This window comes from Colias croceus, chromosome 9 (assembly GCF_905220415.1).
Source record: "Colias croceus chromosome 9, ilColCroc2.1".
Taxonomy (NCBI): domain Eukaryota; kingdom Metazoa; phylum Arthropoda; class Insecta; order Lepidoptera; family Pieridae; genus Colias; species Colias croceus.
Genome location: NC_059545.1, coordinates 1,211,408 through 1,237,020, shown reverse-complemented (window position 1 = coordinate 1,237,020; position 25,613 = coordinate 1,211,408). Strand labels below are relative to the sequence as shown.

General features: G+C 32.5%; 1 protein-coding gene and 1 long non-coding RNA gene across 3 annotated transcripts in view; both read left to right on the top strand.

Moving 5' to 3' along the window:
* Positions 1–12,002, top strand: part of LOC123694127 (adenylate cyclase type 2) — a 171,834-nt gene extending 159,832 nt beyond the window's left edge. For both annotated transcript variants that reach the window (XM_045639440.1, XM_045639441.1), the window contains 14 exons: positions 1,170–1,297; positions 1,716–1,771; positions 1,921–2,082; positions 2,725–2,878; positions 3,479–3,562; positions 3,914–4,024; positions 4,857–5,023; positions 8,212–8,383; positions 8,917–8,982; positions 9,251–9,400; positions 9,866–9,967; positions 10,400–10,517; positions 11,047–11,191; positions 11,542–12,002. In XM_045639440.1, coding sequence (XP_045495396.1) covers positions 1,170–1,297; positions 1,716–1,771; positions 1,921–2,082; positions 2,725–2,878; positions 3,479–3,562; positions 3,914–4,024; positions 4,857–5,023; positions 8,212–8,383; positions 8,917–8,982; positions 9,251–9,400; positions 9,866–9,967; positions 10,400–10,517; positions 11,047–11,191; positions 11,542–11,656 — 1,730 coding nt within the window. In that variant the 3' untranslated portion in view covers positions 11,657–12,002. The remainder of the gene's footprint in view (positions 1–1,169; positions 1,298–1,715; positions 1,772–1,920; positions 2,083–2,724; positions 2,879–3,478; positions 3,563–3,913; positions 4,025–4,856; positions 5,024–8,211; positions 8,384–8,916; positions 8,983–9,250; positions 9,401–9,865; positions 9,968–10,399; positions 10,518–11,046; positions 11,192–11,541) is intronic.
* A 3,977-nt stretch (positions 12,003–15,979) lies between these two features.
* On the top strand, positions 15,980–17,893 carry LOC123694139. Its single transcript, XR_006751773.1, has 3 exons — positions 15,980–16,200; positions 16,574–17,259; positions 17,669–17,893. It is a non-coding gene; the product is annotated as an uncharacterized LOC123694139 (long non-coding RNA).
* The last annotated feature ends 7,720 nt before the right edge of the window (positions 17,894–25,613 follow it).

Below are 25,613 nucleotides of genomic sequence, written 5' to 3'. Positions count from 1 at the left end.
AAAATGTAGAAATATATTTAGATGTTTATAAACTTATACACCTAAAAGAGTATGCTTTTCATCTGGTATCAAGTATTGGGGCTAATTTTGAAAATGGGGTGATATTTTTAAAAAGGCTCAAGCCGGATCAAAATAACTTATAAAAATAGGATCATGAGCTGTATTAATATACTCGAAGGTGACGTCTAATCGTGTTACTAAGTTGAACACAGTACAAGTTCCATGCGTCTATTATATTTAAGTACGGTTTTAGTAAGATTCTGTAAAATTTGTAATTGAATTCATCTTACAAATGGTGTTCCCTTTTAAGTATTTCTATATTAAAAGTTACATTTAAATAGGTTTACATACAAATGTGACATCTTTTGAGTATACAATAATTTTACAAAACAAAACAGTATTCATCATATCTTTGATGATTTTTGAAAGAGAATAATTTAAAAGAGTTTTAGTTTTAAGAGTTTCTTTAAAGCTACAGTTATTATGTTAGTCTGAATATTATCTTTATCTTTATTATTTGAGTATAGTAATCTTTTTAGTGTGAATCTTTGGAGCGTTTTAGTTTAGATCTTCTATTTTCTTTAGATCGTTCTTCTGAAACTCCGACACCACAGCGAGAGCATTCAGCACCGATCTTTTCTAGAATGTTGAGCACCATTTCTATGGATTCCACTAGTTTGTATTCATCATTGAGATTGTCATTATTTTATTGTGAATACTCTCTATGGTCTTTGAAAGTTGTGGGTAATGTGGTTTGAAGAAATATGTTGTTTTTACTTGTGAGATCTATTGGATTTGAGTACTTTCTGTTGATATTTTTGGAATTTTGTTTTGGGACTGCAGGTATCATCTGGTATATTTTTCGTTTGTTGTGAAAAATTCCTTTGTTTGGTGGTTTGCATTGTATTTCAATTTCCCTACATTGGTACTTTTGACCTTATTCCTTCGTTTTCAAAAGACACATTGTCATGAAATAAATTACGATGGACTGTATCTCACTTTTTCCATGACATATTTCATTAATTTCAGTTTTTTACGTGGTATAGGCATGGTTATATTCTTTGTGTGTATGGAAGATGATGATATTTTCTGTGTGTCCGGGATGGTGACTAACAATTGTAAAATATCCTAGTGTTTAATGTATTTAGTTTCTTTTAATATTATTTCAGCTACACCAGGAGTGCCTAGTAGATCTCGACCGTCGAGTAAAATGACGAAATATGTGGAATGTTGGGGTGCTGATAAACCATTTGCAAATATTACTGATTCTACTTTGGCGAAGAATATTGGGATATCGGTAAGTTATAGATTCAAATATAAGAACAGTTGTTATCTTCATAATATCCATATTATTTGTATGTTTCAATACCATATTTGAGGCTTAGCGCCTATTTTTTTACTGGATACGAGATATTATTATACGCGCAGATGTTTAAATTTTCTTGATCGGACTACTTATGCACATTCATAATCTATACTAATATTATAAAGAGGAAAGATTTATAATTATGTATGTATGGTTTTCACGTATAAACTACTGGACCGATTTTAATGAAATTTGGCACAGACAATCTTTAGACCCTGCGAATTTGCGAAATATGTACCACGGGCGAAGCCGGGGCGGACCGCTAGTTTACAATGTTTTCATGAATGGTCAATTCAACAATAGTTTTTTTTTAAATAAGATTAGTTATAAGTTTATATTTTCATTTCAGAGTCTGGCTATGATTGAACAAAACTTACTTCCACAAAGAACATGCTGCGATTGCAGGTACCGATTTTTTTTCGTTTTGCAAAATTTTGTCAGTAGATTTTTTATACTTTCTATAAACTTACACAGAATCCCTATTTTAAAGACAATGTTGATTTTTTTCTAAAACTTATCAAATAGATACTTAACAATCAAATCTCATTTTTCAGTAACAATTCAGAAGGCATGAGCCCTATCACCCTCTGGTTCAAGAACAGGGAGCAAGAGAGTCAATACCGCGGCCAATCAGACTCGCAGTTCAAGTACTATGTGGCATGCGCCTGCGCACTGTTCCTGTTACTCGCTTTTATACAGCTGTTGACGTTGCCGAAGTAAGTAGAATATAAATAATTACTGTATAGGTTCTTGTCTGTAGGGTCTACATAATTAAGTGGTCTAAACAATTTTTCTTTAAATTAAATTTTTGTATTTACTTTTAAATTGTTGTTTTAATGTTGACATCTACTACCTACCTGGCTCTACCCAAAATGATGAGCTTCAATTTGATATTGTCATGACAGTAGATCATAATATTATACTTATTTTAAAATTTAATTTATGCATATTACTTTAATGTATTAATTAAAAAACGAAGAGTCGTATGCCAATGATTCAAGCGGAAACTCCAAAGTTTTTCTAGTATAATCCATACTAATATTATAAATGCGAAAGTAACTCTGTCTGTCTGTCTGTTACTCAATCACGCCTAAACTACTGAACTAATTTTCATGAAATTTGGTATGAAGATATTTTTATACCCGAGAAAGGACATAGGCTACTTTTTATCCCGGGAAAATGACGTAATCCCACGGGAACGGGAACTATGCTGGTTTTTCTTTGACTGCGCGGGCGAAGCCGCAGGCGGAAACCTAGTTAATTATATATATTAACTTACGTATAACTTTCTTGTTACTACGACTGCTTACGAATAGTGTTTTTCTATACTAAACTACCAAACATATATTAATTTTCAGGGGAGTAGTGCTGTACGCGTCATTCGGACCGACTCTAATAACACTAGTAGTGTTTACTTACCTCTCGTGGTATGATGGTAACTTCCCTCCCAGAGGCATGCATCTACTCACCGATGTTGATTTGTATGCTGATAATTGTGCTAAGCCGGGACAGGTGAGATTTTTATTTATTTTTATCACTACATAGTATAAAACAAAGTCGCTTTCTCTGTCCCTATGTCCCTTTGTATGCTTAAATGTTTAAAACTACGCAACTGATTTTGATGCGGGTTTTTTTAATAGATAGAGTGATTCAAGAGGAAGGTTTTAGTATATAATTTATTAGGTTTAAGATAAAGCGGGCGAAGCCGCGGGTGGTAAATAATTTGATAATTTATTGAGGCAACGTGAACATATTTTCGATAATCCTGTAATTTGATAAATTTCAAGAGATAATATAATGTGTATGAAAACTGTTGATGTAGTTGGCTGTGGAAGAATTATTTAATATGAATCCATACTAATATTATAAATGCGAAAGTAACTCTGTCTGTCTGTCTGTTACTCAATCACGCCTAAACTACTGAACCAATTTGCATGAAATTTGGTATGGAGATATTTTGATACCCGAGAAAGGACATAGGCTACCTTTTATTGCGAAATATGTACGACGAGCGAAGCCGGGGCGGACCTCTAGTATATAATATTCCTCATAAGACTAACTTGGTCCAATTAATAAATAATTATATCTATAAATTGAATTTTACATTTTCAGGTAGTGGCCAATAACTGCTACATAAGGCTAACCATGTTCATCGTGTCATCACTTCTCATCGGTGCCTGTGCTGTTATCAATTTGGTAAATGTTATTCACAAGAAATGTATTGAAATTGATATTTTTGGTTTTATGGCATTCAAATGCTTTATAAATATAAATTTATAAAGAATAGAATAAATTCGATTGCTCTGGCGGGTCACGAGTGGCTGAGTTGGTGAGGCATCCGCCCCGGAATGGCGCCAAAGTTCGTTGTTCGTTGTTCGAGTCCCGCTGAGTGATCGAATTTTTTCTATTCTTTATAAATTTATAAGAAATGTATTTACATTTTAAACTAAAGTGAGAAGCTAAATCTCTATCATTTGTGAAAATATAGGTACACTTTGTATTTCAGTATTGAAACTCGATGTTAAAAATATAAATAAATGATTTCAGTTCGAAACATATCTAATACACGAGTTTCCAAGCGAAGTCTGGGCGAAGAATTATACCAACGCAACGAATGTAACACCTATAACTATTAACATTGACGTCGAATCTGCACCTGTAAGTATAATTATATTTATTTACTTGTTTTACCGTTGATGGCACAGCTAAATACTGAGTTGGTCCCTTTTTGCTAAAGGTCTGCCACACTTTTGTCTCTTTCTCTATTTTTGTATTTCTATTCTTTTATTATATCTGTTGTTGGCCTTTGGTAAATAAATTCTTTCTATTCTATTCTATTCTATTCTATTCTTTGATGTGTTTTGCGTTACTTTTATGAAAAGTTAGAGCTAGCGCGCAAGAGCAACTTTTGTCTCCGCAACTATTTTGTCTCTCCCATTAACTCTATGAGGAGTTGCGTCGCTACGTGCGCGCACTTTCTTACTAACCCATAGAGTTGATGGGAGAGACAAAATAGTTGCGGAGACAAAAGTTGCTCTTGCGCGCTAGCTCTTTAAGTATGAACAAATTTAAAATAAAAGAGATATTTTAATATTTTATTTTATGAATGTATTAGAATAAACTCATGAACGCAAATTATAATACTATTTTTAAATAAAATAGCATTCAAATAATGCATGCATGTGAGCAGTGGTTCGCGCGTGAGCGTAGACCCGAGGGGTCCTGGGTTCGATTCCCGGTGGAGTCGAAAAAAATGTCTCGGTCTGGCAGTACACAGAATGCTGATCACTTAATTGTCCCTAAAGAAAATCGGTGAAACAGATGTATAATGCATCTGCCCCTTACATGCAGTTATGACTCTACTTACCTATTGTCTCTACATATTCATTTGAACATGGTTTATCTTGCTGAAAACTTACCTATATGCAAGTCATTTGTCTTACTGTATTAATGGATATGCTCAACAAAAATAATTATTTATTATTTTCAGAGTTATCTCTACAGTTCAGTTCTAACTTTGGCCTCGATATCAGTATTTCTGCGAATTGGTTTTGTCCTGAAATTGGTCTTCATGTTACTGACTTTGATCACTCATATAACACTCTTTGCATCGGCCGAATTGTTCAGCCAATATCAGTATAAGGATTTTGATACTGAGTAAGTTTGTTTATTTAATTTAAAAAGTATGAGTAAAATGTTTGATAAGATTAAATGAAAGGACGAAGGAATTTAAATATAATTACATATATCGCTTTAACTTTTCAGTAATTTGACATTAAAGAATAAAATTTATACTAATCTATACAATCTATACTAATAGATTTATTACTAAGCTTAAGAGTTTGTTTAAACGCGCAAATCTTAGGAACTACTGGTCCGATTGACGATTTTAAAAATTCTTTCAGTGTTAGATAGCCCATTTATCGTGGAAGGCTATCATTACGCTAAGACCAATAAGAGCGGAGCAATGCGAGTTAAAGCGCTGGGAACAGCTAGTAAAAATATAATTGTTACGTATTAAATTACTATTCTTTCAAAAATACACCATATTAATATCGCGGGTCTCAAACCATAGGGGCGTATCCACAAAACCCCTACTTTTCAGGAGAGACAAAAAACTTAATAACTTTTTTTGTGATTGAGCCACCTTGTTGTGTTTTTGCATGTAGCTATATATTTACACTGCAGTTAATATGGAATGCTTGGTTTTAAGATATTCCCTCTGTAACACTAGTTTTTAGATGATACGTCTATTTGCCATGACGAATAGATGGCAAAACTCCGTCAAATTTCCCCCATAAATGTATGGAATTAATGGACGTAAAACCCTTCTCCTTAAATTATTAATATTTATACTTATATTTATTTTTACCTAGTCGGTAACTCAAAATATTGTAATTTAGGAATGAGAACCCATCGAAATTAACGTTATTTACGCGGTTTTTAAAATTCTTACGCCTGTTTGGCTTGGCATTTATATTGAGAGGCGTTTGAATTCAAAGTAGAGGTATAAACCAGTTTTATTCTACAATCTAGACAAAAAAAAACAAATGAGAGTAATTACACAATATTTTCTGTGTGAAAATAAAAATAAGCATATAAAAAAATTAAATTTATTTATAAATCTGAACATAGTTACTTAGGTACCTACTTTAAATGACTAAAGTCACAAACATTTTTAAACAAACGTTAAAAACAACCGACTTCAATATGTAACGGAAAAGTAAAAAATAAAAAAAAAGATTTGATGTTATTTATTTTAACATATTATTTAGATGTGCTATTTACTAAATAGGTTTGATACTAAGTGCTTAGTGCTTGGCACCGACTTCAAAGCTATTTAATAAATAACTAGCACATCTAAATAATATGTAGTAATTAATAATATCAGATCTTTTTTTTTTTATTTTTTACTTTTCCGTTATTGAAGTCGGTTGTTTTTAACGTAGTTATTTTTATTTAATACTTTATAGTGTATTTTTCAACACGAATCAAACGAGCCCAAACTCGATAAAGTTGAGTCAATATATTACTGAGTTCCTATGGCCACCTTCCGATTCCATCATCAAATCAACTCTATGTCATGATAATGTTTCATCGTTATCCAATTTACATACGTATACAAAATTTCAGCTTAATCGGTTACCGGGAAGTGTATCAAAGTTACTTGCTAGATTTCAATTAAGTTATCGAGATCAGACAAAAATGCTCATAAAATAAAAACTGCTAGGCCTATCCGAATAAATTTTTTATGAGACCAATTCGACAACATTACGCATCAAACAAAAAAATAATCACATAGATCGGTCCAGAAACCTCGGAGTAATCGGTGTACATACATAAAAAAAATATACCGGCCAAATTGATAACATAATTTTTACATGATTTGCTGGAGACATCATTACATATCTTAGCATTGAAGCTACCACTCAATTTCGATTTTATCCTGGGCAGCAATCAGAATAAAGAATCAGGTTTCCACATTGGTAAGCTTGGTGATATAAGTATACAAACATGTTGAGACTTCATTTGCCCCTCTGTTTCTCTCGTACTCTGGCCAAAAGTAACAGTAGCCCTGTTTGCTCACTGCATTATGTATTGTGAAATTCATAAAGCCCAATTTCCTTTTATAAAAGATAGGTTTACCCAAAACTAATGGACAGTATAATACTGCTTCGAAATCAAATACAGGTACAGAAAAGAAGAGTAGAGTCAACCATTGCCTTTAATTATTTGTCTTCTTCTTTTCTTCTTTGGCATATTCTTTCCTATTAACATGTTCTTCATTATACTCCTCCTGTTTTTCTTTCTGTTCTTCTTCGGGTAACTGCTCAAACTTATGACACCAACATTGGTCTATCCTCGGCTTGTGAAAATCTTAACCTTATTATTCTCCATGCAATGTTCTTTATAAAATAACTAGCTTACCACCCGCGGCTTCGCCCGCTTTCTCTAAAACGATTTGAAATTTAAACTATCCTGTCTCTCAAGTTGGATCGAACTGCACATGGTGTGCGAATTTTATTATAATCGGTTAAGTGGTTTAGGAGTCCATTGAAGACAAACATTGTGACACGAGATTTATATATATTAGAAAATATATATATATATAGTAATAGTAAATTCACTAAAGTTATTCCACGCATTAGAATTAAATCTACTCGCTTTGGCATCTCACTGCAGAATGATCGTGTTTCCGTGTTATTGACATGACGATACGTCCACCAACTTGCTCTGTGACTTCCTCCTAGTGACGAAATCTGGAGACAGCAATACTAAAATATGTAGACGTATGTGCATACGTCCGCAGTGATGACTAAATATCCCCAGGATCATGTTGACATTGATAAATAACACGCACGGTATGTGCATACGTCTATATAGCTCGACACAATGATTTCAGGTTAAAATAAAACAAACAGTCGTATGTGCATACGTCTATAAGGCACGTCAAAACTGCCTCAATAAGCAATGATATTGCTCTTACGTCTATTATACGGCTATATGGCCTAACAATAATTGTAGACTGTCTAGCTTACGGCAAATAATATTTTGCATTTTATACAAAAAGTAATCGGTATTAAATTATAAGAAAAATTGAGGTTATGTATTGCTTAAAGTAGAATCCAATGGCATTAAAAACGAAAAATCGCATTTTTGCATATACGCCCCTATGGTTTGAGACCCGCGATATGAATTTTACCGGGCACAATTTCTATAAACTGTAATTACAGTAGGATATGAAGGAAAACATTATGCTCTCTTTTTCTTGGGTTGAGTAAAAAATAAAACGCATAGATTTTTCTCTGAGAGTTTTTATAATATTTTAAAATAACATCTTCCAGGTTTTCCATGCTACCATACTCAGCAAAAGCAGGTCTTGTACTAGTATTTCTCGCGGCGTTACTTCACATTCTGGACAGACAGATCGAGTTCACATCCCGCACGGACTTCCTGTGGAAAGATAAGTTGAAATTTGAGCAAGAGGAAGTGGAAACTATGAGGGGTATCAATAAGGTATGTTTTAGCCTATTTTATAGTAGTTAGCATAGAATAGATAAAAATTATATCACTTCAAAAGAAGTGAGAAATGCGAAAGAAATTAAACACGCCTTCCATAGTAATATCAAGCTGAAACAATAAAAAAATAATATGACATACCTTTGATAAAGGAACATCTTATATAAAACTAGCAAACTGGGCGAACTCAGTTTCGCCACCAGATACACTTTTTCCTTGCTATAAACCTCACGGAGCCCGACCTTTCCAACGAATGCAAAACCGTGGAAATCGGTTCGTGCATTCTGGAGTTATAGCGTCAGGAAAGAAAACCCGACTTATTTTTACATAATATATTATAGTAGGTACATAACTAAACGTATTAGTAATTTAATAATAATTATGTACCTATCAATTGGAATGTTATTACTAGCGACATCTATTAGAAGACTTAAGAGACGTTTATTTCAACGATATATTATTATTTTGGTAGTGTTTTGAAATATTTTAAATGCAGTGAATTCTGAATTGTCTTTTTTTATTAATTTCAGATACTTTTAGAAAATATTCTACCGGCACACGTCGCTCAACATTTCTTAACCTCAGTGGCTTCAAAGGTATGTAAAAACCGAAAACATTGAGATATTTTCTTAGCTCTTTTTTGAAATTTCGAACAGAGTAAAATATGAAATAATGTTATAAAGTTAATTCTTTGCCTTATCTTTCTAATATTAAAAAAGCCAAAGTTTATAAAAATGTGTATGTTGTTTACTCTTTACTCGAAAACCACTCAATGGATTTTGATACTTGCCAGTTCTAAGCTATATAATTAATAAGCACATACTTGCTTATGTAACTTAGTATATATGTATTATTTATTTTCAGGACGACTTATACCACGAACGTTATTCAAGCATAGCCGTGATGTTTGCATCTATACCGAACTACAAGGAATTTTACGACGAAACAGATGTCAATAAACAGGGCCTAGAATGTTTGAGATTGCTCAATGAGATTATATGTGATTTTGATAAGGTAAGTATTATCTATTTGTGCCTAACGGTGCATTTACATAAAACGAAATAAGTCGGCAATGCACCTGTAAAAACCCCTGTAGATGAATATGGGCGGTGGACTCGCTTACAAGGCGCTCCACAAGCCCGTTTGCCCACTCTAATATTAAAAAAAATAAATAAAAAATAAACGAGCGAAAGCTCATTCTAACCCCACTATACCAAATTCTTTTAGTGTAAACAGGCGTAGAGCATTCTGTCGTTGTTCTTAGTGCGTTCGAAAAGATTCTATGCAATGTTCTAATACTGAACAACACTGAATACGAGTTTTCGTTTACACACAAAGAAAACGAAATAATGCTCTTGTTCTTGCTCTAGCTTAAATACACGTTTAATTTGTGTCATTATTGTTTTATATAGATGTTTAAATAAAATATAAACTATTTTAAATGTTAAACTACTTATCCAGTGTTTAATTTGTTTCCAGTTATTGCTCAAACCAAAATTTAGCTGCATAGAGAAAATAAAGACAATAGGAAGCACTTATATGATTGCGTCTGGGCTCAGACCGGGGAAGGAGGAACCTATTGTAAGTTTATATGATACCTCTAATCAGAATTATTGTGTTCTATGACAACATAATTATTGGCATCACAATATTATAGTTCAAACAGCGAAAAAAACGGCTCTTAAAACAATGATAACAGTGATTATTAAAAAATATTTTGGTTATATTATTATATTTTTTATTATATTTTTGCTTTCCTTTATAAATGACTAGCTTTCCGCCCGCGGCTTCCCGTGGGATTTCCGGGATAAAACCTATCCTATGTGTTAATCCAAGTTACCCTCTATATGTGTGCTAAATTTCATTGTAATCGGTTCAGTAGTATTTGCGTGAAAGAGTAACAAACACACACACACATCCTCACAAACTTACACATTTATAATATTAGTAGGATAGTAGTATCTGGCACAAGAAAATTACTACCGACTAATATGATTCGTTTCATTTTTCTAGGATGCAAACAGAAAAGAGGAGCACACAGTAGCAATTCTGGTGGAATTTGCGATCGCTCTCATGACAATACTTGAACAGATCAATAGGGAGTCATTCCAGAGATTCAAGTTAAGAATCGGTTAGTATTATGTAAATTTATTGTATTTATATATTATATAATACTAGGTTTCCGTCCGCGGCTTCGCCCGCGCAGTCAAAGAAAAACCCGCATAGTTCCCGTTCCCGTAGGATTTCCGGGATTGCGTCATTTTCCCGGGATAAAAAATAGCCTATGTCCTTTCTCGGGTATCAAAATATCTCCATACCAAATTTCATGAAAATTGGTTCAGTAGTTTAGGCGTGATTGAGTAACAGACAGACAGACAGAGTTACTTTCGCATTTATAATACATATTAGTATGGATTAGCCTTCTACCCGCGGCTTAACACTTAGCAACAAGCTATCTATTATTGAAGTATCTAAGTTTATCGCGAACAGGTGGCGACGAAGAACTTGTTTTATATGTAGTGATAGTGATAATAATTTTTTTTCGTCTGCATATCCATCTCTCATTTTTTCCAGAGAACCGAATTTAATGGCATTCAATGATACAGGATTTCTGCGATTTTATTTTTGCATTAAATAATTAAAAAATATATTTTTTTCAGGTCTTAACCACGGCCCCGTTATAGCTGGCGTGGTTGGTGCTCAGAAGCCCCAATATGATATTTGGGGTAACACAGTGAATGTTGCGTCGAGAATGGACTCTACGGGAGTGATGGGCAGGATTCAGGTCACTGAGGATACTGCTAAGTAAGTTTATTGAAACAAATTTTAAGCTGAAATGAATACGATTTTTTTATAATCTTCGAAACTAATTTACTTAAGTTTTTAGTTGTATGGTAATGCATTTTAGTTGTATTTGATACATCGTAATTAGTATTGAATCTTAGAATTAAAACCTTGGTTTCTCGGAACTGTTTTCTTTGTACAAATTAGGATTAAAAATGGACAAATAAAAACTTACTGAAAATTTTAGCGCCTAACATTTTTAGGATATGTGACAACACATTTTTGCCTTGCAAATCCACTAGGCGTATTTTTTTCATTTTATAAGTTCGAAGTAAATGTACGACAACGCAAGTAATTACAATATTTTTCAGGGTTTTAATGAACGCAGGCTATACCTGTGAATGTCGTGGACCAACATACGTGAAGGGAAAAGGAACGCTCGTCACTTACTTCGTGAAAACCCCAAATGTAGGCGGAGGTCTTTAAAAAAACGTGTGTGCCGAGCACACGTGTCAGAAGTGAAACTTCTTCGACAATATTCAAAAATACCAAAATCGTCGCCTTACGTAACGTGACGGTATTGCCATTACGCGACCTAGAAATTTTAATCTCAAAGTAAAGAAGTTTCACTTCAATAATTATAGTGAAATATCTCTTAACAACTTGCCAATGTGATTTTAAATACTCGTTACTTTCTATGTAAGTTAAGTAATTCAAGTAGAACAAGGATTTAGATAATTGACATTAAAAATGAGAAAATGTTATTATTTTTTTAAGTAGAGCCTTTTTTGACAGCTACTTTTAAATTAACAATAGTAGTTTCATGAATATTTGTGTTAGGTATTATCACAGAATACATAATAGTAGCTAAACGCTACAGAACGGACACTCTCCGCCTCCCTCCAAAATTAAACACTTACCTCACCCCGCACGATCAGACATAAAATGGTCCATACTCCATATTTTTCTACAGGGACGATACGCAACGAAGATTGACAACATTAATCAAATTGACTTAAAGTAATTTTATTATTTTGGATTTGTGATTATCGTTTTTCGTAGAAAATGGTTAGATATTGTGCTGTTTACGGATGTATTTCATCAGAAAAACGCGAATTTTTTTTTACGCTAGTCAAAAATGTGCCAACCTTTATGGTTAACACACATATTTGCATTCTCTACAGTGTGACTGTCAAAACGATAATTTTGTATGGAGTGTCCGGGGTGTGGTATTATATAAAATTATTTACTATGAGTAAAATAAATATTATATAACTATTTCGTTGTTGGAAATAATTATTCAATACTATTCATCGCATTTGGACTCTTTTTAAACTTTTGTATTATTATTTATTTTTCTGATACTTTCGATGTTCAAAAGATTTAACGATCTATAACTTATATATTATTAACTCTTAATATTATTGTTATAAAATTTACCATGGGCCTATAATTAAAATTAGAATTTTTTAATATTGTATTTATAAAATAAAAATAAAAAAATATTAATGGAGTTAATATAAAATGAAGTATAAGTTTCTTAATATATTTATTTAATTAAAAATAAAATACGTGCGTTATTCATATTGCAAGACTGTAAATAATTTTGAAATAAATTGTATCTGTAGATGAAATATTACTAATAATTTAAATATAAATTTTAGTGTTTTCTTAGTAATTTATATATTAAAATAGGAATGTTTGAAATCGACACTTGGTTAAACATGCATGTACCTACACTTAAGTTGTTCATAAATCCTTTATTTAAAAAAAAATCTAATTAATTTTTATATACTTATCTGTAGTTTTTGTTCTGCTATCAAATCGCTTGTTATCTTATTTTCGTTATATTTATGTAAAAAAAATTCTTCCACACAACATGTGGACAACCAACAGTTCCACACAACCTATCGCTTAAAAAATATCTATTTAAATTAATAATGTTTTAGTTTCTTATTCATAAAAGAGAGATGCATTTAAATTTAAATAATATAGGTACAATTTGACTTATCAGCCTAATCTTTAAAGTAGACTTAAGAGGGCTTATTCAATTTAACGCAAGTCAAAATCTCCGCGATCTATTACGATAGATCGCGGCTTGCGCTATCCTTTTACTATGAACAGCATAAGTCCACAGGAGAGCGCCGAGCAACATGTCCTCTCTCTGGAAAGGCTCGCTGCCGACTGATTTTAATCGGGTCGCGCGCAGTGTTTTATAGTACTTTAAAAAAAATTGTAGAAAAATAAAAGAGGTACCTTAGTTGATTTTTTAAATTTTATCTTATAAGTAAGACGTTCTTTTATTGCAATATGTAAAAATAATATTAAACTAAGTCAAATATCTTGGTGAAAATAATCATTTTGTCGACTATAATTTCTAAAAAAATTCACATTGTTCGGATTTTAATTTCGTAAGTTAGGAGTCCAAAATAAAAAAATCTTTTAACTAACTATTTTAATAAGGATTTTTGCAGTTAGTTAATAAAAATTGTGTGTTAGATCTGTCAGCGATTTCAGATATTTTTAGCTTCGAAATTGACACTAAAAGCGAAATCAAGTAATCATCGGCTCAGTTATCTTGATGGTATTCACAAATACTGTATTAATTGAAAAAAACTCTTAACTAACTATATAGACAATAAAATTTCCTAAAATTATTAGTAATTCGTATGTTTGTAAGATAAGTGGTTGATGGACAATCTGGTTTGAAAAATCACATATTTGAGCCAAACAGCGCACGGACCGCGTACACGGCCTTAAAAATGCATCGTTATTTATTAAGACAAATACGTTTATAATTATAAGATAGATGAATATAATTGAAATTAAAAATATTTATTTTTATGAAATTAAATTTCAATAAATTACTTTCTAAAAGGTGTTTGTTGTTTTATTTGTAGTATTTCAAACATTGACAATTTAGACTTGGACCTTTATTAGGGACACAATTTTCATGTTCTTTACTGTTTAATCAGATTTTCTTATATTTTATTAGCATAATTACACAAGTCACATTATACACGGTGCTATTGTAACTAGTAAAGTAGTAGTTTTTAAACTGTCCCCGTCATTCAAATCATCACCATAATATAGGTAACTAGCTTACCGCCCGCGGCTTCGCCCTCTTTGAATAAAACCTAATCTATACTTAATATTATAAAGCTGAAGAGTTTGTTTGTTTGTTTGTTTGTTTGAATTATTATTCGTTATCCCGTATATGACATAACGTGCTACCCGCACAAGGATCCACAACCAAATGAATTTGAATATCGAACCTCAGAAGGACGGCGTTTAATTGGTAATTGCCGGGTTGCGTTTGCGCGGCCACCTACGCAGTTTTGATTTATTCGCGGTAAACGCCTCAGAATATAGAGTATTGTTTATCTATACAGGGTGTCCCATCGTTGATGTACTAAGCTCAAAAGGGCTTATAGTCTTCCATACATAGGGTAGCAGTAGGCGGGTTGCTAGTTAGGACTGTACAGTGTACACATAGCGTTTTAAGAATTAATCTAATAGAAAGCAAAGACATCTTGAATTTCATGAGTATTTTTTCATAATCAGCGTATGAAAAACTATAAGACCCTTAGTAGAAGCTTAGTACATCAACGTTGGGACACCCTGTATGTCATGTAAGGGTATAGTCACCTCTGAAATATTGATACGCTTAATTGAAATACGCCAAAATGGTTATGAGAAGTCTTAAAGACGTGAAATCGATTTTAATGTATCGATACATCACTTTCGTATTCGATTCGCGTATGATTTTATTGATTAACATCGTCCAAAGTTGGTGTGACAAATTATTTAATTTTCCTGTAATTATATTTTTGGAAAGTAATTGATAGGGTGACGCTAAGTATATAGTGTGATAAGTAGTTTTTAATACAATGTAAGGGTTTGGTTAAGGGTAACTTTATCTTTGTCATCACAAAAGGTTTAATTCCTGCTAATTTATTGATAGTCATTCATTTACAAAATGTTATAGGGAGGTCAATAATATTTCGGAGTGCATTTTCGTGACCAACATATCGATTTTTTCAAGACAGCAAGTGAATATATATGGAATATCGATGATAGAGTTTTTTATTATATGGAATGGGATTGTCATGGTTTTATTAGTAGGTATAAGTTAAAATCACATTATTGCAATTTATAAAAGGAAACCGTCCTTTTTTTGCAAATTGTCTTCCTAATGTATTCATTATTATGTTACGAATATTAATAAATAAATTATTTTATAATAATTAATAATAATTAAGTAGTAATAAATGTAATTTTATTGTTGTTTGTTGAAATTAACATGAATTTATATTTTACTCTTATTATAATTGTTGTTAAAATGTTTTCGCATGCAATAATTAAACTAAGCTAGGACAATGTTATATTAAATAGTATAGTATATACTGTTAAATTGAGATTTAACCTCAAACCTAGATTCAAAATTACCTACTACAATTTATTTTACTATATTTACACAAGACTATTCTAAAAACAGCTCAATAAATTAACATTGCAATAACTTCGCAAATGTAAATTAATTTCCTACAATAGAATGGTGTGAGAATTATTGATATTAATTATAGCCTATGCGTAATTTATTATAGATTGCTAATTTAAATGCCAATTTACAAATTAATGTTTGAAGTACTTATAGTATCTTTGAAATATATTATGATTCGTTTTTATACGCTCGAACTATTTAAAATAATTTTCTTTAAGAAAAGAAATCTAGCCTGGTTAAGAAATAAATGCTCAAAGGTCTTAAATATCGATCAAAACAAGTAAAGCACCCAATGCTCGACAACGCACCATTGTTCGACACTAAAAAACTAAACGCAAAAAAATAACACTATTAAACGTTTTTCGAACGCACCAAAGCATTGAGCCATAGACAACTGTCACTAACTTGTCATTGTCGATGCCATTTCCTACATTCGGCCATTTTGTACAAAATGGTGAAGGTTTAAATATCGACCGGCGGACAACTCTTTCGGAAATCCAGTTTTACTAGCGGAATCCTTAAGGAGGTGAGTAGCAAATATTGCACATAACTTATGTTTGGTTTGATTTACCGAGATTGATAATTATTTATTTGATTGGAGATGAAATTCAATACCTTTTAGTAGGTTTTTAGTAATGAGAGGTTAAGTTGAGATGCCAAAACACGCTTGTCGATCATTGGATATTTTTTCATCGCATTTTCTAATGATCGACAAATGTCGAAATATAAATTTTTCATAATATAAGCAGCTTGATTTGTAATTTAGCTAAGTGTTTCAAGCACTTTATAAAAAAACATCTTCCATCTAGATTGTCAAACTGTTTCCAATGATCGACAGCCGTGTCGATGATTGGGTATACCATACAATCCAATAATCGACATAAGTTTTTTTTTGACAGAAATGGCGCCTAAAAAAATTACACGCCTGCACAAATGGCTCAGGCTATAGAAGCGGTCAAAAAAGGCGAAAAAATTGCAATTGCAGCAAACTAGTATGGTGTGCCCAGGATTACCCTATATGACAAAATTTCGGGTAAAACTCCAGTCGAGTATTCTATGGGTCCTAGTACCTATTTGTCTACAGAAGCAGAAAACCTTTTAGAAAAATGGGTAATTGACATGGCGGGAAAACACATTCCCATTACAAGAGACGAATTGCTTGACAGTGTGCAACGCATTATTATGGACCAGAAGATAAAAACGCCTTTTACTGACGATAGACCAGGCAAGAAATGGTATAATCTTTTTCTAAAAAGACATCCTGCTTTGTTCAGACTCGCTCAGGTGAACAGCACAAAATTTAACAACGGCGCGAGATGCAGTAACGGAAGAAAATTTAAAAAAATGGTTTAAAGAAGTTGAATCAAATATACAAGAAAACGATCTAAAAGAAGCTTCGGAAGACCCTCAAAGAATTTTTAATACGGACGAGAGCGCCTTCTATTTGTCCTCTAAAGCCGGGAAAGTTATTGCAAGAAAAGGTGACAAACATGTCTACCGATCATCTGGAGACGATAAGGACAATTTGACAGTGTTGATTACCGGGAATGCAGCTGGACAATTGGCACCCACCATGGTAGTGTATGTGTCGTGGCCATATCGTAGTGGCTCATTTCATGAAATGGCCAATTTAGTTTGGCCAGATCGTTAAATCGTCAACGTTTCACGATTTGGTCATCCACATTTGGCCAGATAGTCGATCTGGCCAAACGTGGATGGCCATTTCACGAGATGTGACCATTTTTGTTTCTTTTTTAAAAAGTGATTCGCTTCTGGCACTCGCCGGCCGCTGCCGCGGCACGCTCGCTTTGCTCGCTCGGCTCGTGCGTTGTTTATTAAAGTCTAACCTAACCTAACCTAACCTATATTTTATACGATCTGGCCAAATGCCGATGACCAAATCGTGAAACGTTGACGATTTAACGATCTGATCAAACTATGTTGGTCATTTCATGAAATGAGCAAATCTACGATATGGCCACGACATATGAGAGGCCTATGAGAGAGTTCCATCTGCAATTTCATCTCCGTTTCCAAAAGAATGGTCAATTGGACGCACAGCAAGTGATAGAGAGAGATAGAGAGAATAAGTAATGATTGTAGTGCCATTGTTTTTTATTTTATGATAATTTAAAACAGTAATAAAAGACTGATTGAGACTTAAAAAGACTCAGGCCTATAAGTTGATTAATAATAAAATACAGTTTTTATTCTTATAATTATTTTTTTATTTAACTTTTTACCTGCATGAACTGTTGATCATTGGATGACGATTAATAGAACTGTTGATTACTAGATGTCGGTCATTGGAACATGTTGATTACCGGGTGTCGATTAATGGATTTCTGCAGTCGAAGACTGGACCGAAAATAACATTTTTTTATTTTGAAATATCTCTTTATTTTTAAATACTTTACTTGTTTTTAGTACAAAATATTATGCAAAGATACCCAAATTGTCTGCCAAAGCAACAAAGAATCATAAAATACCAACAAGAAACTAAATATTAATAAAAACGCTGTAAGAACCCCTTAAAGTGTCGATGATTGGGTGCTTTACCTTACAATTAATAAAAATATTAGGGTTCATAAGATATGGATAACCTAATTAGTGTAGCTTTTATGTAGAGTAATTTTCGGTTGATGTGTAAAAAAACTAAACTTTTAGGTATCTATAACTAGCTGTTCCCCGTGGTTTCACCCGCATTGCTCAGCTCCTGTTGGTTAGCGTGATGTTATATTATAGCCTATAGCTTTCCTAGATAAATGGGCTATCTAACACCAAAATAATTTTTCAAATCGGACCAGTAGTTCCTGAGATTAGCGCGTTCAAACAAACAAACAAACAATCTAACAAACAACCTCTTCAGCTTTATAATATTAGATTTATGTATAAATTATAGCAATATGTAGATGCACATACTTTTGCAATAAATCCAACGACCAACATATCACAATAATTATTAAACACAAAACTGGCGCGTGTACCTTCTAAAATTATAATATCACCAGCAAATAATAAAAGCTTTAAATAAATTCTTCCTCGATCCTGCAGCTGAGTTTCATGACAATAGTAGGGTTGTAATGTCTGCCTGATACAAAACAACTTTATATATTTGCTAATTGAACGATTTTGTGTTGTATTTTTGAGGTAAGAGAAGTTTATATGGTGATGGTTTATGGTTCATCTAATTTCAATTGAGTTTTTGAGGATAGATGCGTTCAAACGTATGAAATTTATAACAATCTAGGTAATTGGTCAAAATGTGGATCACCGTGTTCAAGAACCATACATGTACGACGATAATATGTGACAGCTGCCAACATTTCTAATAGTAATTACTAATTATACACGTCGTAGTGGCATATCTAATCCATATCCATATCATATCCATAAGAAACATGTAAGAAAAGTTACAAAAAGAGCTGTAATTCAATGAATAGTTAAGCTATTTAAAATCTCTAATTTAAGGGAAAACTATTTAACTACTGAAACAATAACATTTTTTCTAGAAATTTCCACGAGATTCCACATACTCCATCTACTAAATAGTTCCCATATGATTGCGTGTAATAAATGAAACAGCACGCCCCAGCGCACTGAACTTTCGAATTTCTCTAAATGAAACAGATTTATTTAACCGACATTCGCGGATGCGCAAACGCATAAATCATTAAAAGGTCGCATGTGTCATTCCATATATATACCAGTGCTTGTCCCGGCCGTCCGTTGCCAATTGTTCTTACAAAATATCGTCAGAGTGCACGCGTTTATCTCTATCGGAATAAGGTTATTATCCCACTGAGAACCGACTTAAGTGAATTTATTTGTCCATTCAGTAATAAAGTAGGCACGTTTTTTCTTATTTCGTTTTGTTGATATATTGTGTCGGTGGGGTAAGTGTAGCGATGTGGTTAGAGATACTGGATGGTGTAAAGCAGATGCTATGTTTTTGGTGCGAAATATATAATTACTGATAGCGTATGATTTTTTGTGTTTACTAAACAAGTATGTGGTGCTGTAAAATGAAATTTATTTCATGTAAAACATCCTGAAAGTTCAATTCTTTATACAAGTATCTTTCTTCGAATACTCGATACATATTGAGAGGTATAAAATAGTATTGGTTCTAATTTGCCTTCAGAAACTTGAATTTTGATATGACACATTACATCGTCGAGAGCTTCAATCTAACGTGAATTATTTAAAATTTGTAAAATATAGAAAATCTACGTTTAATACAATCAAAGACTTCGCCATATATCTCTTATTCTTTACTTAGTGCTATAAATAAATGACAATTAATATTTATTAATAAAAAGCCCAGTATGTTACCAGTCTCTTACCTAGGCACGTTCTAAACATACAAAAGACATTTTAAACACACATTGTGCACTTTTGTCTGACCTTATGATTTTAATGTCACATCCAGTAGTTATATTTCAATGAAATTGAACAGTGATCTCGTTCGATTCATTGGAACATTATATGCAACGTATCTTGATCATATTTATGAGACACCGCCAGTAGGCTGTTCGGAAGTAACTGTTCTTATACTTCCAAATTATAATGCCATTTTTTATACAGCAGATCATAATTAGTGTTGTCAACTGGGAACAACGATGTAATGTAATATGGATGGGTTATTGTGTTTGTTACTAGATGTGAAAGTCAACTGGTGTATATTTTTATCCAACTCAAAACTTGCTCGACTTGGGAAAACAGTTTCCACAGCAGTTCTTTCATGATGGATGGACATCAAAGATGGAATTAATTTAAACTGCTATTAATTATTAAGGCTGCTATAGCTTGATTCAAGTTTTATCTGCACATGAAGTAACAATTACCTATGTAGGTAGAGTGACATTCATCACTCGTTTTTTGAACACATTTTTATTAGCTTCACCTGTAAGTTTGTATGTAAACGTTTCTATAAGAGCTAGCGCGCAAGAGCAACTTTTGTCTCCGCAACTATTTAGTCTCTCCCATCAACTCTATGGGGAGTTGCGTCGCTACGTGCGCGCACTTTCTTACTAGCCCATAGCATAGAGGTGATGTTAAAAACAGATGCTCTTGCGCGCTAGCTCTTAGATTTTATTTCGACCCACCCTAAACGGACAGATTGAATTCAAACTTTGTATGCTTATCGGTGGTCGATGGATAGATTAAGGGTTTTTTTTAACTAGATAGATTAATTATTTCACATATCCCTTTATTTTGGTCACCTTAAAGTCCTGCTGGTAAACAAATATCTAACTTTAAAAGTAAATCTCACTATCAAGCATATACCAGTAATAAAACGATAAAGCTTAGATGCTACCAGCTATTTATTTCAGAAATAAATATGCCAATTTAGACCGTATTTCCTGCGAGGGCTAAATATTACGACGGCATACATTAATCAAGTTATGTTATCTATTAGGGTCGAGGATCTGTAATAAGTCCGTATGCATACTTTACGACTCAAGGTTTAGTTGGAGATATTTTATGAAGATTCCAATTTACAGGATAAAGAAATTGTCATATTTATGGCTGTGTTGTGACGTGTTTGCGCATCTGTTTTCTTTTCCCATTTCTGTATTGATCGTGTTTAAATTTATTTATTTGATTTATTTCAGATAGTTGCAATATCCATGTATCTTGTTACCTTAAAAACTATGTTAGTATTAAAATTACCCAATTAATTATTAACAATACTATTTTAAATCATAATGTGCTTGAGACATGGATTTTAATCCAATGTCTCAAGACATTACTGTCCCATTTATCCACGAAGAGAGATAGGATGCTGCTGGACGATTGCCGGACACGGAGCATCATGGACGCCGCCCTTTTTCCCATGATTGCGTGGAATCCGTCAGTGCGCGCCTCCGAAAACATTCCAACAAATGCCTCAATGATATATTTATTCGGAAGATTCGTGACACATCCTTAAATGTATCTATCACTAAACAAAGTGATCGATTTTATTATTTACTTATGTACCTTTAGAAATATTTATTTTCTAAAAATGTAAAAACAACGCTGCCTAGGGACTGAAAAGTAAAATGAAACGTCTTACTTTTTTACTAATGCTACATTTGTGCAACTCAGTGAGGTTGGATGGATTGGGTCCTCTTGAAAAAAATTGATAGAGTAATATATTATAGTCTATAGTGGTACATATTTGTACCCTACTAACTATATAAGTAAAATCACGGCTCCAGCTAGTTCAGTAACGACAAGTTTCCACGAATTAAGAAATCGATGTTGTACAATTGAAAGCAACAGAATTATCCTTAGTCTAATTAAAAACCTACTTAAAATTAATTTTTAAGAACAAAAATATATAATTATTACTAAATTCATTTCAAGGTGTTTGCTCCACACTACAATCAGGCGTCAGAAATAAGAGAAATATTCATAAGAGGCTTAGAGATGCTTGTTAGTCAGGTAATGAATCTAGGGATTGTGGTAATATTAATATGCCTCCGTTTAGATTATCGTCTGAAGATATAGTGTTGTGATTATGTTTATTAGTTGTGTATCCTATATGATTCATATGGTTGGCAAAATATTTACCTATGTTAATAGGTAACTCTGATTTATTGTTTTGAAGGTACTAATTTAGGTAAATGTCTTATGTATTTTTCGTAATTCATACTATTATACTATCAAATGCAAACTAACTCACTCAAACTTAATAAATAACATCACATTGTTACGAATATTAATGACTTGAATTATGCATAACTATGCCTGAATATTATTATGAAAACATACGCAACAATTGAGAAATTATAACGTTGTTATCATGTTATGATACAAAAAATTGTCATACTGACTATCTTAGTCTTAATACAATAGTACCTATTTCATGTGTGATTTTAAACGAAATTGAACTAAAACTCTCGACCCTTCAAACCTTATTACCAAAGAAATTTAAAATATCACTTAGTTGGACGCAAATATATTGTTGGCACGAGCAATTTATCGACTTAAACTGGTCCAAACCGCGGCCTATACGAATGGCTCTTTATTCCTGATCGAGGCTCATTAAAATTGATGGGCTTATATTAAATGAGTAATTGACCAGGTCTATCTTACTAAAGAAATCGCTATAAACGGACTTTTTGAAGCCATAACGCCTTATATAAAGGTTTTAATGAAAATATTCGGTATTCCGGCTAACGGGAGTGTAAGCGATTGTTTTTGAGAATTGCTTTTTGGTAACACGTTTTTTAGATATATCGAGTTGGTTTAATACCGAGTTCAAAATGTGCAGTTTCTTTTTATGAGCCCTTTAATATTAAACCATATTAACATGAGTTATTGTGCTGAGATATAATTCATTCATTCATTTCGACAGCAATTTTCAATATGTACTACGAAGTGTACATAATTATTATCAAACACAGATGCTATAATTCAAACCATAATATTATACCTATATAGTCTAAATATGAGTATATTCTGAAAAATTCTAGACCCAAATCACTCAATGTGGTCATTGGTTAATTGATTGTATCTCTTTGTTTCTCTATGTAGAGCCATTACAAATTACAATTTAGTGAACTATCAATTAAAAATGTTTCCAAATGAATAAATTATCTAATATATCAAAAGTATCAATAATCAAATCAAATAAAATCAAATCATTTATTTATAATATTCCATTATTCATAGAAAATGTAATTGGTGGATGGATCATGTTCTATAGTATCTTATATTCGAGCCTCACTAAATTGCCAAGGTCTTAATAGTATAATAGAAAACTGTGTTGTTAGATATTGTTTATTGTTATATCCTTTTTCTTTGCATACGTATTTAAAGGGAATAAAAACTTATAAATAGAAAAAACAAATTATCAAAGTATTTTTCATCGGAGATAAGCAGTAGGTAATTGCTTACGATTTATCTGCAGTTCGTCTAATTAAGAAAATAAACAGGCCCACAATGTATAAATTGCTCTCGTTATGAAAACTGATTGCGTGAAATGAATCTCACTTTTAGGCAGTTTATGAACGAGTAGTAAAATACATTATATAATTATAATTACTTGAAATAGTATTTATTTGTTATCTAAAAATATGTTAAACAATGTGACATATAGGTACAGTGAGATTTGACTTGATGTTTTTCATACAAATTTCTTTTTGCTTTTGCTTCCATGAACTGTCTTTTACACGAAAAAGGCAGGCTATACTAAATATGTTTCTGTTACGAAGGCAGAAGATAGAAGGAGGCATAGCAAATATACCTACACAATGTTCCTATAAGAATGTTATTGACTGACCGGTAAGCTTAGTTGTAGCGACCTTGCTTTTAAAGCCAGTATACGTGGGTTCGATTCCTACTCAGGGAATTTTTTTGTGTATCTATATCTGGGTGTTAATTATCTAAGTATTTAAGTGTATATTAAGTCCTGAAACATTTTTTATTCTATTATTTAATTCATTCTACATTCACTTCAAAAATAACAATGTCAATTAAATTCTAGCCTTATCTAATATTGCTAATATCTATATATAAAAGACTCGTGTCTACTCAGCCTAATTGCGTTATTATTTTCATTAGTTTAGTCCACAGGTCTCCACGTAGGTCTTGGTAATTATTTGAGATCTAATAATTTTAGATTGTTCTCTCATACCAACTTCTTATGCCATTTTTAGCTAGAAAGAGCTACCTAGCTACCTAGGTACTATTATTTATTATCAAGGGTTATGTCACAACTACGGCAAAAAAACGTTTACAGTGTTTTTTATGTAACATATTATTTATTTTAATTGCGCATTGTTTATTTAGTTACACGCACACATTCACCCACACACACACGCACACATCGCCCACACACACAATACACAATCACATTACACACACACACACGAATACACTCCACACTTAACTATTAATATTTTGTTATTTAAACAGTTTATTATTATGATGTAGATTCCTATTTTAAGTTAAAGAAGAGCGGGTCCTCCTGACACAGGTTTTATATTAAACTTACTAGGAGGGCCCTACTACTCCATATTGTATTGTATGAAATGAATAATAAAAAAGTTTTTCAAAGTTTTTTCAAAGTTAACAGGTTACATATTAAAATGTTGCTTTAAAAATATAATAAAGATAATATATATCTACTTTAAGTTGAACAAGTTCTCTTATTAATTGGATCCAATTTTAGTTTATGTAATTGAAGGTGAACTCCTTTTAATACACAAATCGTTAAGTCATTATACTACTTAGAGCTAAAAATAATTATTATTAATCGTAGAGCGTTCTCCTCCCTCAAAGGCCGGCAACGCACCCACAATACTCAAGAGTCTGTGGTTGTTCATGGGCGGTGCCAAACATCGCTTTCTGTCCGGTGACGCGCAAGCTCGTTTGCCCAGCTTATACATAAAAAAATCAACCACTTTTGGTTTACTTTTTTCATCCATACTAATATTATAAATGCGAAAGTAACTCTGTCTGTCTGTCTGTTACTCAATCACGCCAAAACTACTGAACCAATTTTCATGAAATTTGGTGTGGAGATATTTTGATACCCCAGAAAGGACATAGGCTACTTTTTATCCCGGGAAAATGACGCAATCCCGGAAATCCCACGGGAACGGGAACTATGCGGGATTTTTTTGACTGCGCGGGCGAAGGCGCGGCCGGAAACCTAGTATGATATAAATAAACGTAAGTAATATTATATTTATTCATTTTAATCTCTTTAGAATGAACATTGCAACATTGTATTGAACAAAATGATGTATAACACAAGATATTGATCTAAAAACGTCACTTGTGTGAAGATACTCTTACAATAAGATATACAAGTAATGATTAGATACTATAATTGCATTCGTAACAGTTTATTTCAATTAAAACATATTTCTATTTAAGTCAGGAAATTTGAACAGTTTATCGCATTACAACTTTTTATTTATATTATTAATTGCATTAACA